General features: G+C 41.2%; 1 protein-coding gene across 2 annotated transcripts in view; it reads right to left on the bottom strand.

Annotated features, from left to right (window-relative positions):
- Dtnbp1 (dystrobrevin binding protein 1) overlaps window positions 1-18,130 on the bottom strand; it is a 70,964-nt gene that overhangs the window by 49,302 nt on the left and 3,532 nt on the right. For both annotated transcript variants that reach the window (XM_028763205.1, XM_028763206.1), the window contains exons 2-4: window positions 17,030-17,080; window positions 10,961-11,021; window positions 7,669-7,801 (exon numbers count right to left, since the gene is read on the bottom strand). In XM_028763205.1, the coding sequence (XP_028619038.1) occupies window positions 7,669-7,801; window positions 10,961-11,021; window positions 17,030-17,080 (245 nt within the window). The remainder of the gene's footprint in view (window positions 1-7,668; window positions 7,802-10,960; window positions 11,022-17,029; window positions 17,081-18,130) is intronic.

Raw genomic sequence — 18,130 nt, 5'->3', positions numbered from 1 at the left:
GTAAACGCCTCACAGTTCAATTTGCAAATTTAGATTAAGATTTGTGGTTAAAATTTTGTCTGTTTTTAATTACAGTTGTTTAAGCCAAGAATCTACTAAACCAGAAGAGATCACATTTTCTAATATCCTAAATTTTGTCTCTTCTAAACATTGAAGCTTATTTTTTTAAAAAAAAAATCCTTTTCTATTTGGCAGGCCAAAGGCTTATGGACATTAGTGGAAAGTGAGCAGATGTGACACGGAGCAGCTCTGCAGTCCTGCTCAGACTTTGGCTCTGCCGTTCTTCAGGCTGCTGTACCCCTGGAGACCACAAGAAACTTTGAGAAAGGTTGATAATGCCACCGTTCATAATGGGTTGATTCTAGCAAGAGCAATATAAAGCCGTTAAATACAAGCTTGAAAAATCTAAACTCCAATCAATGAACAATTGTAGCTATGATTTTCCAAGGTTACAAATGGTATATAAGGGAAAGGGGCAAAATGTTGTATTAATCGTAATTTCCGCTACTGCTACAAAAGAATTATTCCTGGTGTTTCACAAAGAAATATATCAACAAGTGAAAGTAACCTTGCAAAGCATTTCTTTTTGTAACCAGGCTAGTAAGTCACTTCAGGACAGGAAAGAACACTTAAGTTTTATTCTAACACTGGTGATAACTCTCATCCCATTAGTGGATGCTCCACCTCACAGTCTAAAGCAATGGGCTAATTCATACTTGGGCTTCAAGGAGAAGGACGTGAATGCCAAGTCTTGAGAGTTTCCAGGGACTGGGAAAACAAGCACATCCACAGGTTTATAAGATGAGGATGTTCACAGAGCACTGGTATGTAGCTACCTCCAATAGGGGGAAACATTTCTCCCACTAGTTTTTACTTTATTAAACAGGAAAAGAAGACTAGGAGAGTCAGCCTGCGAACTGGAACAAGTATCAAAGAAGCAGTATGTACACAAATCTTCTGTAACTAGTTTGAAAGGACCATAAAGCATACAAAAAGTGGTAGAGCCAGGATGTTTAAGAGAGTTCATCATGATTGGTAATAAAAACTAAACTACATTTAACACAAACCCAGTTAACTCTAAGTGACTGTGTTGTCACGAACTGGTTCAGAGCGGGATGCTGAAACACAAGCTTAGAAGTACAACTCTGCTGTCGCTTGCTAGCTTCAATGTGACAACTGTGCAGAGAGGACTAAATACACACATGGTCAAACCTACCTAAAGGATAACAGGAACACGAGTCCTGAAACTTAGTACTTGATAGTAATTAAATATTAAATTCACAGGAAATTTCTCTAAAAGCTACCTAAGTTTTATAAACTGTCCTTTAAAGCTTTGTTACCTGGACATGATGATACATATCTGTTATCCCAGTACTGAAGAGCCTGATGCAGGAATGTTATTGAGAGTTTGTGGCCAACATAGGCTGCATGGTAAATTCAAGACACATCTGAGCAAGACCCTATTTTAAACACAGCCACAAATAAACATGCATATGCACATCCGCTCTCAGACAGGTGGACACACACACACACACACACACACACACACACACACACACAGAGGGGTATAGTGGCACGTGCTTTTAATCCCGGCATTTGTGATGCAGAGGCAGGCAGATCTCTGTGAGTTCGAGTCCAGCTGTGTCCCCATAGAGAATTCCAACTATGCAGTCAAGGATGATCATGGGTCTGAAATAAAAACAGGTGCCACCATACCAACTCTGCATTTCAACTCATACCAAACTTGAAGGCAGTAAAACATAGAAAAAAATATGATAAGTTTTTACCTTTTTAATTAAATAATCATAAATAGATACATATGTATTCCAAATATTTATTTTAAATTGGCAGAAATTTAACTACCCTAATACAACCTACTCATTTGTTACCATACCAGTTATCCAAATAAGCAAATGTATAACTAACTTAGAATACACGGACACTAGCAAGCCTCCATGGACCCAAATACATCCTTGCAAGGAAGCCAAGCCTCACCATTTTGCTCACTATAACAGCATGTCTCTTCAAGTGACTGGTGGAGACAACGGGGAATTTTACTGTGAAAGCCAATTGGGAATGCCTGACAGCTGTGCAAGAAAGAGCTCCACAGATCTTGGTGAGATCATCCCGGAGGGAGAACAACTCAATCTGGAATTTTTCTTTGTGCCATTTGTTTCAAGTAGATATAATCTGTAGTATAGTCTGATATGTGAAGATTGAAGTAGCATACTAAGATTATTTCACATTTAATGAGCTTCTTTCTAATCAAAATAATTAGTTTCACAGAACAAAGGTATCTTCTTTGTCTGCATACCAATAGGTCATAGGGGCCAGGAGCTAAAAGATGGAAAACTCTTCAAATGCTTGCGCCCCACTTTTATGTTCTGAGGCAATACAGTAATGATGATATGCTAATAAGGAATCTGTAAAAGGTGCATTAACTTGCAAAAGCCATTAGAGAACAAATGAGATTCTCACAGTAGACTAAAAGGTGTCAAGAGAGAGTTAGTGAACCTTGTGATGGGACGAATCCTGGGAGTAACTTGGACAAGCTGATCTGGTTTGTGAAACAGAACTATGAAAGTCCCTGCTAGATAATCTCTCATCTCATTCTATATAGTGAAAGCAACGCAGAGACAGAGGACCCACCACCAGCAACACAGAAACTCAATATATGGCTGCTACTTATCTTAGAGTTAGTGGAATGTTCTATTCCAGACAAAGGAACGATATTTAAGCAGATCACACAAAATTAATAAAACACCCCAGGAAGACCTTGACAGCTTAAATTTGATGAAGGAATATGATTACACTGCCCTCTAGTGGAAATTCAAGAGAACTCAGTAAATGAAGGTTTTTTTTTCCTTCTTCACTATCACACTGAATGAAAACTCGAATTCACCCTTTGCCAAAGCTGCTTGCAACTCAAGGCATTCCTTCTACCTCAGCTTCCTAAAACCTGGAATTATAGGCATGAAACACCAAGCCTAGCAATTGTAATACAGTACTTTCCAGACTCATATGTCTCAGTATTTGATTAGAGTGCAGAGTGACTACTTCACCTAATAGGAACTTTCTTTATCCTTAAAAGCATTTTCAATACACAGACTACTATGTGGTTTATCCTGTCACATTTGGAAGAATCTTTTAAAAGAAGAGTCTATGTAACATAGGCTAGCCTTGAACATGCTATGTAGCAGAGGATGGCTGTGAACTTCAGATCCTCCTGCCTCTCCTTCCCCAGAGCTGGGATTATACTTAGCATCTACACTGCTGATTTATGCTATACAGTGGTTCAAACCCAGGGCTTCCTACATACTAGGTAAATGCTTTACCAACTGAACAACAACCCAGCCCTCATCTTCCAACACTTAATAGGATGGCTTTGTCTCCCAATCTAAACTACCTAGTAGCCCAATTTAAATTACATAATATCCATCTTTTGTTACAAAAAAAAGTATTTTGTAAATTTACCAAGTTAGACAAACTTCTAGTAGATTGTCAGTACCCTCATGGCATAAACTCAGACTTGCTCTAGAGCACAGGAAAGAGAGGCTTCTTAAGAGCACTGAGGAGTGAGTCAGGAGTGAAGGACACTTCAGTGACTGCAGCTCAGTTGAGTTCAGGCAATGTAGTCAAGTTGAATTTGGGCAGTTCTGCTCAGTTCGTGCAGTGCAGTCGGTGCAGTTCAGTTTACAGAGGCAGTTTCTCCAAAGAGAGAGATTCAGTACACAGGGGAGATACACCAAGGCACTGTGCTAAGTGAGTTGACATTGTTGTCTCAGTTAATCCTCCAAGCAGGTACAGTAGTCAGTCATTCCTTGGTGTCCCTGGAGGACTGGTTCCCACAGCCCCACACTGTCAAAATCCTTGACTGCTCAAGTCCCCTACATAAAATGGCACAGTATTTGTATACCACTACTTGCCCTTTCACCTCTCTATGATTTAAAATATCTAATACAATGTAGAAAATATTATGTGAATACCTGTAGTGCATTACTTAGGAAATGACATGATTGAAAAAAAATCCTGTAAGTGTTCAATATAAACAAATTTAAATAAATATTGTCTGTGTTCAGTTGGCTGACTCTATGGATGCAGACTCTACAGACAGGAAGGCCAGATCTTCCTGATCCTCACTTGTAGCAGAGACTGAAGCAAGGAGCCTTTAAGAACCCTCCAGAAAAACTGTCTCTGAGATCAGAGTTCACACCCAATTTCTCACTTTCCAGCATACCTTCACCTTTATTTCCTAAACTGCAGTCTTACCAGTAACTATCAGTTAAACAGACATTTGTAAGCTAGATGGATCACATCCAATAAAAAAGATCAATATGAATGGATTAGCCTCTGCTACTTAACAATTCCCAAGGGGCTAGGTTTCCAAGACTCCTATTTATTAAGCCACAGGCTGGTGCAGCTAAAAGCATCATGACATTATACAGATACCTTACTCTTATGAGACAGATCATCCAGAAAACAATGCCAAGACCAAGCGATGTAAGACGTCTGGAAAATGGAGAGAATGCATAGATAATGTATTATCCCACAGAGCCAGGGAAACAAAAGTAAAAGTTGGGCTCACTGGCTAGAGTTCTCTGTGTTTGGAACCTAGGCTCTGATCTCCAGAACCCATTTTAGAAGCTAAACACTGCAGGATCCACATGTAACCCCAGCACTGCCACAGGGAAATGAGCAGTAGAGACTAGTCAATCATCTGAGGCTCACAGGCCAGCTAGTCTGACACACACCAGACCCTCCTCAAACAACAAGAAGGAAAGTGAGAAGTGACACTCAAGGCTGTCTCCTCTGACCTCCACACATGCACACCACAGCATGTATACCCACACTCAAACACACGAATGTAGACATGGGAGGGCAGACAGACGGACACACACACACACACTTTTAACTAGTTAAGCCTTGTGAGATGATGTCCAAATTTTTAGGTTATGACAGGTCATATAATATTTTGAAGCTATCAAAAAGGAAATGCAAAAGTGTGTGACTTATCAACACTTCCAGAATCTAAGAATGATGCCCAAGCTCACTGAATAGTAGTTTCTAAAGCACATCAATGACAAGGACACTTTTTAAAAAGCTACTCCATAAAATCAGGTTTCATAAAGCTTCCACTATGGTGTCAGTACTGATTCTATTAGATAAAAGTGCCACAATTTTGAAACATCTTTCTTTGAGCATATTCTGTAATGACAAGATGCTATCTCACACCATCATTCATTATTTTTTGGTAAGGCTTTGTTTTGTTAAGACATGGTCTTATTCTGTAGACTTGCCTGGAATTCACTATGTAGCCTAGGCTGGCCTCTAACTAGTGGTGATCCTTCCTCAGCCTCTCAGTCATTCAATATATCTAGCCTTAAAACAGTATATTTTAAGAAAGTCTTAGGCTGCATTTCCCAAATAAAAATAACTATGAAAATAATAGTTGTAACATAATGTATACAATTAGTAAAATGGTACTAAACAAAAGAACAACTACAAAGAGAAAATATTCTCCTTTAGAGGAAAAGGAGAGCAGCCACTTACAAAACAAAGAAAATCAAGTCACTGGGAACGGTTCAGCAGGTAAGCTCAAAGGAGTGGCTAAGAATGGCAATGTCTACTAGTTAGAAAGATCGTGAGAAACAACAGAAGTGGGACAGTGCAGAGGAGGGCCAGAGAGCACAGAAATTCTACATTTCTCCTCAGACACACTGTCCCTTTTTTGTGTCATGCTTTCAGAAAAAACACTCATGCCCAGCGGCCCTCTGTAAGAGCCTAGAACCCGAAGATCACAGTTCCTGAAGGCTGCCTGCCTTCCTACTGCCTCATCTCTCAGAGCATTGCTATGTGTTATGTCTTACTCACTGCCAGTCTTTGCTTCTGCACGGAGAGCAGGGATGGTGAAGGCTCCGTTCACGAGGCTCTTATAAGAACTAAGATGGACTCTGTAAAGTGCCCAGCATGCTCTCCATCTTGTAGGTGCTGTCAACTGGGCAATAATCACAGCAGCAACACTCCACATAAGCTCTGTCTGTTCGGACACAAAGCCCTGCTTTATGATTTGCTAATTACTCCCTCAGCAAACCCACTGGTGAATGCTGTAGAAGAGGGGATAGTGAAAGGTGAGGAGAGACACCCTGCTCTCCACAAGACTAGATGAAGAGTTCTAGCTGTTACCTTTTGTACATGCAGTTCCCACTTCCATACAAGCTTAAGCTAAGGTAGAAAACAGCGCTGAAAAAAGAAATTAAAGGGAGCCACGATCTGGGACTAGTCATTTTCATTGGCTCCATACACCAGTCCAAAAGCAGACAGTCACGGGAGCTGACATCTCACAGCACCAAAACGAAACCAAGGTGGAAGCCTGGCCCTCAGCATGGCGACGGCCCCTTAGCCTTAAGCTTACCCACACCCAACGGCCCCTTGCACCTTCATGTCACACAGAGATGTCTCATGTGAAAGGAAATATGCTACACTTTCCTGTCCCTCCCATCCAGAGAAAGGAGGACTGACAGAATGATGGCAGAGAGGATAGATACAAGGACAGTACAAGATATGTATCTGGAAATAACAATGAAACCTATGGCTTTGTATGCTAAACCCAGTAAGGCAATTCAAGGACCTGCCTGCCTGTCCCTGCCCTACAAAGTCATTTTGAAATGACTAATCCACTTTAACTTTTGTTTGTACTTCCTTACTTTCCTTTCTGTCTGTAAAAGCAGTAGTAAATAAACAGTTCTACTTTAGAATGAAAATAAATTACAATTTAGAATTTAAAAAGTAAAGCCATTTGTAATCTTTACATTGTTCTAAATTTTGTCCTTTGAGGGCAGTGACCCACAGTATTACCTTTAAGTGTACGTTTATCCAACGAAACAAATGATTCTCTGAATATAAACTTATCTAAATGAAAAAAAACCCACCAAACTTCCACAAAGTTCAAATGCAGTCGAACCCATCTGACCTCATGTCTGTCATCTGAAGGTAAAACACACTGTAAGACATGCCAGGGTGAAGGTTACGTCCTATTTATTTATTTTACACTTTTAAACAAAAGACCTAATGACAGTCTTGAGTCTCTTAAAAAAAAAAAAATCAACAAAGGCTGGCAAGATGATTCACCCAGCAAAATGCTTGTAGCTTAAGCAAGAAGACCTGGCCTGAGTTGGATCCCCAGTACATACAAAAAATGCCAAGCATGATAGCTTGCTTCTAATCACAGCACTAAGGAGCCAGAAACAGACAGCTCCTTGGGGTCCACTGGCTGGCCTCACCAGTGAGTACCACCGCACAATGAGAGACATCGTCTCAAAATCAAAATGAAACACCCCAAGAGCTCAGAAAGAACAACACCCCACACCCTCAGTTGACTCCTCTTCCATATGCATAAGCATGTGCATATATACAAACATTTGGACACACACAGGCAAACAGGTAACACTCACACAATTCAACAAAACTAAAATTATACTTCCTTAGCTTACCATAGGCAGAAAGCATTAGTGGTAAATTTTAGAAATGAATTTCTATACATTTTCTATATAATCAAACTATAACAATAAGAACACACTATTATTTTTTAAATGATAGCTAAAAATTTAGAGAGCCTTGAAACAACAGCAAGTCCTGTTGAAACTGCTTTCACACACAGGTCACACTTACCCAGGCTTGTCATCAGGGACTCCAAATCCTGGAGGAGAGCTGGCAGCTGCTGCAGCTGCTCCTGCAGCTCGGCCAGGCTGGTCCTCTTCTTCTCCCAGTGGGCAGACAGCATGACCACCTCGCTGTCCACCAGCTGTAACACAGACCAGCAGAGCTCAGGAAAACCACATCTCAGGCACACAGTCAGTGAGCCGAGGCCCAACCGTTTGTCTTTAGCAACCATCCATGGTCTACAGATGGCAATGACACTGAAGACAGTGTCACTTCTGCTGCTGGTTTTTCTTAGAAAAGGAAGGAACTCAGTGTCCTGTACAGCAAACCTCAAACTGCTCTTGTATCAGGCATCTAACCCAAAGACACAAAGTCCAGAAGTGAGCTGACTACTTCTATGTACACTCTACTATTAAGGAAACCATCCATTGAAAAATTCACACCTAGGAAAATAAGACAAAAGACAAACAACAAAAAAAACAGTAACAAAAAGAAAATACACAGAAACAAATAAAAAAATGATTTACTGGTAATTACTTGCTAACTTGAGGAGGAGGAGTTAAAATATTTTGCCTGGTACACAGCATAATCTTTTTTAAGGCATTATAGATCTTACCATGGTTCATTAGATAACTCAAAAAGTCTGAAATAACTAAGGTTTAGGTAATAACTAATTCTTACCAAAAATCAAAGTACAGAATATTTAAATATTAAGATTTAAAAATGGTTTATTAATTCTAACTTTACACAAAACTAAAAATTACATTCGTCATATAGAACATAAAGAGTTTTATATGTATAAATGTACTAAAGTATTTTAATCTAAGAGAATGTGAGGTTGAGCGATTGTCAGAAATCATCATAGATGCTAATACAACCATACAACACATTTTGTGCATTTGCTACAGGCCAGACTCTGTGTTAGGTAATTCAGATATACTATCTTACTTAAATTACATGTTACATGCCCCTCAAAGGCTTGCAAGCTAACAGTGTATGCGGAGTAGTTGGGGGACAGTGGAACATTTAGTAGGTGGGGCTCAGCAGCATCACAAAGCTAAATCACCACAGGCATGTCTTTGAAAGGACTTGGGGATTCCATCTCCTCCTCTGGTGATATACTCCTCTGTTACGATGAGATGAACACAGTTCTCCACCAAATGCTCCCGACACGGCTCACTGTCTAACAAATAGGCCCAACAGCAAAAGGGCCAAACAGTCATAAACCAAAACTATGAGCCAAAACAAACCCTTTCTCCTTACAAAGTTGATCAGCTGAAGTAGTTTGTCAGAGCGATGGAACTAATTAACATAGCCTGAAACTACAGTTCGATCAGTCTGTCTGGCTTGTTGGTTAAGCAAAGTGAAGTGGTGTCTGACACCATTTTATGGATAAAGAAAAGACAGAGACCAGGCTGTTTGTGTAAGACCAAAACAAATTAGTGCACCAAAGATGAAAAACAGAAACTGTAACCTTCACCCCCATCACAGGAAATGCATCCCGAGCAGAGAAGTGAACTCAACTTACTTAACAAATCAGACTGCTAAGTAAAACCATGAATCCTAAAGAGTTCAATCTGAAGACAAGAAACTATTTCACGATAACAGGAATTAAAAGCAAAATACTAGAAGTCTAGCTTCAGAAAACTACCCTGGGTGTCTAATTCTTAAGTAACGTGAACTATTCGACTGTAGATTGTAGAGGAGGGAGGGGAAAAAACACAACTCCTGAGACAAAGCTTTCAAACAATTAAATGACCATTGACCATAGCTGTGTGTTTTTATAAGCCACTGCTCTGAATCCTACAAGCATATGATAAGAATATGTTCTAGGGGCTGGAAAGACGACTCAGCAGTTAAGAGCACTGGCTGATATTCTAGCGGAGCTGGGTTTGATTCCCAGCACCCACATGGTAGCTCACAAATCAACTCCAGTTTCACAGAAAACAATGCCCTCTTCTGGCCTCCACAGCACTAGACACACATGGAGTGCACACACATACATACAGGCAAAACACCTACATACATAAATAATAATTTTTTAAAGAATATGCTGTAGAAATAAGTACAGAGTAATTTCTTGACAAGACTGCTTGCCCTGAGACTGATAGAAAGCTGTTTTATCAGAAACAGACCTGACATGGACACGAGTCTAAGCAAGACTAAAAAGACATTCATTTATACATCTGTAAGTCTCAAAGACACATTACTGAAGGCGTTTTTTGTTTGTTTGTTTTGGTTTTTTGGTTTGTTTTTAATCTTTCTGAGACAGTAATTCCTGAGACAGACCAGGAAAGTCTGGAACATTCTTTGTAGTCAAGAATGAGCTCAAGATGAGAGCAATCCTCCTGCTTCAGCCTGTTAAATGCTGAGATTGCAAGTGTTCATCGTCACACCTGGCTTAAATTTTCATCCTTGAAGTTTATATTTCAGGACAGTCTCAGAGGTCATCTTTGCTTCTGGTGACTTGAACTTTGAATAGATTGTTTTTTTTTTTTTTTTGAGGAGAAGAAGGAGGATGAGGAGGAGGAGGAAGAAGAAGAAGAAGAGGAAGAGGAAGAGGAAGAGGAAGAAGAGGAGGAGGAGGAAGAAGAAGAGGACAGAGTCTAATCTGTGAAAATCTGAGGGACTTAGGAGTAAACTCTGGTCCATGGGGGATTTCTTGGGTGTCAAAAGATACAACTGACTTTCCCTTCTTAACATAGGGGTTATGTATGCATACAGAAAACATAATTCAGAACCGTACACTATGAGAAGACAAAACACAGTAACACGTCCAGGAAGGAAACCAGTTTTAGCAACTGTTCTGTGGACTACTAGGTTCCCTGTGCCTTCCCTACTGTAACCATTCACCAGGGAATAGAGCCACTTCAAAGGTCAAAGGGCACATGTAAGCATCTCAGAATCAGTGCACCATTGGCAAAGCCTCCAGCTTCTGGCTCTAGCCTCCTGCTTTGTTAATAACCAGGATGACTTCATTTCCTCTATTCCCTTAATTCTCACAGGCTTGGTGCTTTTCAAAGAGCTTACAATACACACATGTGCACATACATGGGTTTTGTAACTGGAGACTCATCCACTGCCATCCTGTCCACCTCTGCACACCCACATTTAGGCTGTATCATGGATAATGAGTCTTCAGTTGTATACAGGACCCAGAGCTCAGTACTGTAGGTGGGTCCAGCCTTTTCTTTCAATACTACAAATCAGAGAGACCAAACCACCCTTTTACTCTGGAAGGACCTGGCACTTAGGACTGAAGAGAGGAACTCTGCCAAAGGGTAAGGTCAGCAGACTCTACCTCGCCAGCGTCGGCACACTCCTTGGTTCTTCTGTGAAGTGCAGCCCATGTATCCTCATACCTAAAAATGCAAAGAATAATTTAAATGTAAAAAGACATCAAAAGGAAACACATTTAGGGGAGTTTATAATATACTGTGGCTGCAGAAATTAGCCAAAATAATAATAATAATAACGATGATGATGATGATGCCACATGTCACAAGAGCACAGACAGCAACTTGAAGAATATCAGAAACCCCAATTACAAAACAGTTGAATTTTTTTAAATAGAAAAGAGAAAAACATTTTTTTCTTTTTTTAGATAAAAGTCTCAATATGTAAAACTAGCTGCACGGTGCTTGTTACACAGACTAAGCTGGCCTCAAATGCTCAGCAATTCTCCTGCTCTGCTTCCCAAGTGCTGGAGCTACAGGAGTGGAAACCACCACTCCTGGCTTACAAAAACCTGAACATACTGTCTCTTATCTGTGAGCCCTTTGCCTGCACATGTGTCTGGGCACCACATATATGCCTGGTGCCCAAGGAGGCCAGAGGAAGGCACTGGCCCCTCTGGGACTGGAATTAGAGACAGCTGTAAACTGCCATGTAGGTGGCAAAAATTGAACCTGAGTTCTCTGAAAGAACAAGTGCTCTTAAGCACTGAGTCATCTCTCTGACTCAGAAAAACTTCTTTACAGCAGAAATAAAATTATTGACTTTGGAAGAAATCAAAATAGATACAGTCTAGTTACTGAATAAATACAACAGAAGTAACTGACAAGAAAGGCTCTTAATTGGTATGAAACTGAAAAGAAACATAGTCTCAAAATCTCTCAACAGAATGTTCACTACCCTGGAGGCAAAAGAAAGCAGGCAGATGCTGTCTGTAATAAGTGACTAAGATCAACATCAACTGCAATAAGACACCACATCACCTGCCTCCAATGTGTGAGGACACACGGTTACTTTGATATCTCTGGCGGCAAAGCACTAGGGAAGAGGAGATGGGCGGTCTGCAATCATCAAGGTCCTGAAGCTCGTTGCCTATTACAGACTAAGGAAAAAAGAGGCAGCACACTGACTAAATACGCTCGGTCCTGGATACACAATAAGGTATTGGTAAGTGACAAAGTCTGAATGAATCTGTTTGCAGTTACAGTTACCAACGTTTGACCACCATGCTTTGGCTATAAAAAGTGCAAACTCTGGGAGAAATCTCTTGCTCTAATTTTGTCATGTTTTCATAAAGCTGAAATCATCTCAAAGTAAAATTTTCAATTTCAATTATTGCTATTGTTATTACTGTGTGTGAGCACACATGGCGGGTGAACATGCCATGGCACATGTATGGCGGTCAGAAGGCAACTCCATGGAATTAGTTGCCTTTCCACCTTTACGTGGGCTCTGGGAACCAAACTCAGGTCACCAGGCTTATCCAGCAAATACCTGCTCAGCCATCTAGTCCTAAAACTGAAAAGGTTTAAAATACAATTTCTGAATACAGTATTATCTATATGGCTGCTGATAGAGAACTTGATTTTCCAGCCTATCTACAATTCTACCAAAATTCTTATCTGCCCTTGCCTGCTGCAGTACTCAGGAGAGCTGGCCCTAGTGGAAGGGTAGGAGGTGAGCCAGCCCAGGGATGAGAGTGCGAGCTCAGGAGAGCTGGCCCCACCATTTGTGAGGTACTACGGGTTGGAAGGGTAATGCTCTTCTTCCTTCCACTCCTGCCTCAACGCCTGTGGTGGGTAATTAGGAGAGCTGGCCCCAAGGGCTTGAGGAGCTAGCCCTGTCCCCTCACTGGCTGTACCACTAAGGTTGGGGGAGCTACATCTCACCTGGGCAACACAGAGGAGCAGGCCCTGAGGGTGAAGGCACAGTGAGCCAGCCTTGAGGGTGTGAAGCAGAAGAGCTGCCCCTCCCTCCTGCTGCTGATGGGAAAGAGTGGCCTAGCCAGAGCAGTGCTGGAGAGCTCACCTGGTGATGTGGACAAAGGAAAGCTGTCTTGATGATGAGCTCAGCCACCCCTGCCCAGATCCAGGGCTTTGCATTGGCCCACTTCAAAATCTGTATCATTTGTGAATGGCTGGGACACACAAAAGGGCCAGTCCTGCAATCCAAAGCTGCAGGATCTCCATGACACGGGGCAACAACAGGATATTTGGGAGGAGTCCAGGTGAGAATCCAATATTGATGATGTCATCTCTAACCAGACCAAGGACTCATTGCAATAAACATTAGCAAGTGAAGATATATGGACAGACAGACATACTGTGGGACACACTGTGACGTATTACAGCTTCCACAATGAGGTGTTGTTCATGCTTTGTCTGTTTATTTGTTTGTTTGTTTCTGTTTGTTTTTTACTTTGAGGGGAAGGCTGCAGAGTGAAGGGCAGATATGAGGAGGCTGGATCGGGAGATGAGCAAGTCTGGTGTGGATAATGTGAAACTCACAAAGAAGCAACAAAGTTAGAAAAAAGTTATCTGAACAAACATATGTATTTCGTGAATTCGTGGTAGCTGTCTTCAAAGTCACAGAGACACTGTCTTGTGGAATTTTGATAGGAAAGCCAATCTGATAATCCTATCAACCGTTACCAGTATCCACATGTAATGAAAAGCACTGTACAACATTACATAGTTAATACAGCCCTACTGTCATTGCCAACTAACAAAAAGCTTGATGTTTTTCCTCTGGTACATCTAACTGTAAGTATCAATTAGAATCAGCAAGTGTTTATTGGATGCCAGGCACTGTCAGGTACCAGAGTTGCTGAGATGAATTATACTCTTCCACCTTTGCTGCCTCAGTAATTAGCACAGAGAACTCACTAGATGCCTGCCAGGTAAAACAATGAGCACACTAAGTTCAAATCCAAGACTTTATGGCAGACTGACCATCACTTTCTCGACCAACAGAAACGAGTAAATGAAACCCTGCTTACCATTTAAACTCCTGACCCCCGCTTCCCGACCACCCCCGTTTCCTTTCCCACTAGCATTCACAGGCTTCTCTCCTTACTGTTATGAATCACCCTCTCACACCAACTAAGTCTGTCACTGTCCTGCTGATTTGTCGTTCCCTAAGTAATGACACAGATGAACCGAATGTCTTAGTTTCTCTTCTTGCTGCTATGATAATACATCTGACAACAGCAACTATCAGGACAAAAGGGTTAGTTCCTAATTCCAGGTTACAACACACTGTTTTGGGGAAATCAAGACTGTAGGAGCTTGAAGCAGTTCGTCACATTGCATCCAGAGTCAAGAGCCAACAGCAGTCTTACACAGGAGGTACTCAGCTTACACTCTCCACTCTTACAGGACCTAAGATTTCCCTGTCAGGGGAATGGTATCACCCACAGTGAGTGTGCCTTTCCACACCAATTGACATAATCAAGACAATGTCCCCACAGACATGCCCACAGGCAAATCTAATTTAGACAATCCATCATTGAGACTTCTTTCCCAGGTGACTCTGGACCACCACACCTAACTATTCATCTTCTCTATTATGAGGCTATTATGTTATTGGGCAAGGCTGGAGAAAGGTAGACAGTCTATTACGAAGACTATAAAGACATACTACTTAGACTTTTGTGGGTCTTAACTGTTGGTTACAATTTTCAAAAAATCATTCCTGAGAGGATCCATGACCAGGGAACGGTGCCACTCTCAACGGGCATGTTGTCTGACCTCAATTAGTATACTCAAGACAACACCCTCGCAGATAGGTCCTCAGGCCAACCTAATCAAGACGACCCCGCAAAGCAAACATTATACACCTCATGAAGCCTTGAAATGCATCTCCCTGTGCTCACTTCTAGTGCATGAATAACTTCGAAACATTTTACTAAAGTATAGACCCTGGCTATATACTCAACCAAATTTTTTGCTTTCACATTTCTTTAAGTCAATGATGGAAAAACACATTCTTGTTATGCAGTAATTTGTTCAAATAATTACTGGACGTATTCTCTATGTGCTATGGCAGGCCTAGTGGAAGGCTCCATAAGCAGATTAACATAAAAACAATTAACTTCTGTGCTAGACAAGGAAAACCGCTTTATAAAGAAGGAGAGCTCTAGGCATTTGAAAGACCGATTCCTAAAAAAAAATCTTAGTCACAATGGCCACTTGTAATCTGTGCATTGTGCAGACAGAATCAGGCCGATTCCTGAGGTTCAAAGGTCAGCCATTCTAGCCTACTTGGCAGGTTCTAGGCCAGGGACATCCTGTCTCAAAATCAAAACAAAATGGTGGGCACCAGAGGAATAACAGAACTTTGACCTCCAAGTGCACACACACAAAGCTCTGACTGAGAGGACAAAGAGGACAGATGAGAGACCAGGAAGTACTAGTAGTCTAATTCCCTACCTACACCCACTTACACTGACAGAAGTTGTTCCCTGAAACCAGTCTGACAGCTTGCTAACTGAGGGAAAGGCCTGGATGGAAAACCCACTTCACTTTGGTCAGTCTGGTTTTATTAATGTAGCAGCTTCCTACGGCCAGGGGCCCCCAGGTCCTACTGCTGTGGCCATGTACTTGTTCCTTGAAGCAGCTTATGCAGAACAAGGACAGATAATAAGAGTTGTAGTTATTAGAGATCTGTGCTCTGGTTACTAGTTACTGCGTCTCTTAGGCAGAGACAGAGAGAAAGCCCTACTGCACAAATCCCTTACAATCATGTCAGAGATGTTATGCACATTTAAAAGGCCAGCATCTGATCTCTTTTTCCATTTAAAAGGTAGAGTAAAATATTCAAGAGCAACCACTTATATGGCGACCTTGCTATGGTTGAAATGGGTTGGGCACATAGCTCAGTATTAGCTTGCCTAGCATAAGAACCTAGATGCAGTTTGAGGCCAGCCTATTCTACATAGTTCAGAGCTATGCAGAGAGACCCTTTCTCTCGGGGGAAAAAGAGATGCTACCTCACACAGGCCCTTGCCACAGTTGGTGCAGTACCTCTCTAGATGGAGAGGCTAACATACATGAAGTGGGATTCGACTGCTGGTTTTATCTGTACTACTCTAATGATGACAAGAACACTGAGCCCTTCTCATGTTCTTATCAGCCATCTGTGTGTCTTCACTCAGAGATGCTATTCCAATCTGTTTCTTCACTGGGCCACGTTTTTATTGCTGAGTTATACATGTTCTTTACATATTATAGATGTTAGTCCTTCATCAATCAAACAGTATACAAATATTTTCTTTTCCTGAGGGTTTTGTTTAGCTTTCTTTTTTTTTTTTTTTTTTTTGGTTTTTCGAGACAGGGTTTCTCTGTGTAGTTCTGGCTGTCCTGAAACTCACTCTGTAGACCAGGCTAGCCTCGAACTCTCGAACTCAGAAATCCGCCTGCCTCTGCCTCCCAAGTGCTGGGATTAAAGGCGTGCACCACCACCGCCCGGCTTTGTTTAGCTTTCTTGATGGTGTTCTTTGTGCCCAACAATAACAAAAAAAATGCTTAATTTTGATTATGTTTATCAATTTTTTTTCTCTCGTTGCTTAAGCTTTTGTTTCATGTCTAAGAAAAGCCATTATTATTTTATTATTATGATGCTGCTGCTGCTGATGATGATGATGTCAATAGAAATGGACTGAGAAAGTGGTATAAAATTAAGATTCAGAGAGCACATTCCTACATGAAGTCCACAAAGCCCTGGGCTTGATTTCCAGTACCACATAAACCAGACTTAGTGGCACATGCCTGTAATCCCAATAATCAGGAGGTGGAGGCAGGAGGATTGGAAAGTTCAAAGTAGCCATCTGCTACACAGAACACAACCCTAGCCTGGGCTATGTAAGACCCTGTCTTTAAAACAAACAAACAAACAAACAGAAAACAAATTGAGTTCTGTAATTTGGAGTATCCACAAGTAAAAACAATAGTGACCATCTATCCTACTATGAACAGCCTTTGTACCGAGCAGTGAAAGGAGAAGCCTCCAGGAAAAGAAGCCAGCAGCTGCCAGTCGTCACATTAGCGTCACACTCAGGTGTTTTAACTGTACAGCTATAAAGCATTTTAAAACAAACATTAAAAGCACAACTCTTCTCTGAAGGAAAATACTATACCTGCTAAGTAATTCCAGTCCAGCAGAGTACTTTGGTAAGTATGGAGCAGTCCTGCCAAGAGAAACACTTATTAGAGCTGCTGCAGATCCACACAGCTTTACAGAACTGTTGCACACAAGAGTTCCAGCATTGCCAAATATTGTGTCAATAATTTTAAAGCCACTAATGAGGAGTTGGAGCAGTGGTTCAGCAGTTAAGAGAACGTCTGTTCTTCCAGAGGACCTGGGTTCAATTTCCAGCAACCACATGGAGTTACAACCATCTGTAACTCCACTCCCAGGGGACCTAACAGCCTCTGCTAGCCTCTACAGTAGACAGTCCTGTGAGCAAAACACCTATATGCATAATTTTAAAAAAAGATTACAACCACTAATGAAGAGGCTTGAGAGATATTCTTGCGGAGTTCCCAGTACTGCATCAGGCAGCTCACAATTGCTTGTAATGCTAATTCCAAGGGATTTGGCAGCCTCTTTTAGCCTCTGTGGGCACCTACATGCAAGTTGTGCACATAAAATTATGCTGGCAGACATACAAATACTGATAGTTGTGCAGAATTTTAGAACCATAGTATCTGGCACGAATCTAAAGTGATGGCCCTAGACTTTGAAGTAGTCTTTTGTCAGTGATTGTTATCTGAGTTTTTATGGGGTTGTTCCTTTGAAGGATTCTTAGAGCCTTTGACATGCCTAGCAAATCTGGAAGTCTCCTAAGACTGAGAACTATTTTAGGTGATGGTTCCTTTGAGACAACTCTGATCAGATAAGAAGAGGTTTTGGTCTGCAAAAACTGACTTGCTAAAAGTGCCTTTTATGCAACAATAAAGGTACTTCTGGGAAGCTGTCAGTGTTCCGTCTTTGAGAGGATGATCCCTCTCCTGCTTCAGAAGCCTAAGCTGCATGCTTAGGTTAGGAAAACATGCTGCAGCGTCTCTCTCCAAGTAACCCAGAGCACCAACATACAATTTACTTAAACTTTTGGCAAAGTATAATACCTCAGAAGTGATGTACTTCAACATAACAATATTACTTTGTCAGGCAGATTGTCTCTTGCACATAATACAATACACATCTTCAAATCTTAGACAAAGAAAATAAATATGCT

Source organism: Grammomys surdaster, unplaced genomic scaffold (genome assembly GCF_004785775.1).
Source record: "Grammomys surdaster isolate TR1022 unplaced genomic scaffold, NIH_TR_1.0 137, whole genome shotgun sequence".
Taxonomy (NCBI): Eukaryota; Metazoa; Chordata; class Mammalia; order Rodentia; family Muridae; genus Grammomys; species Grammomys surdaster.
This window is presented reverse-complemented; position numbering and strand designations above follow the sequence as displayed.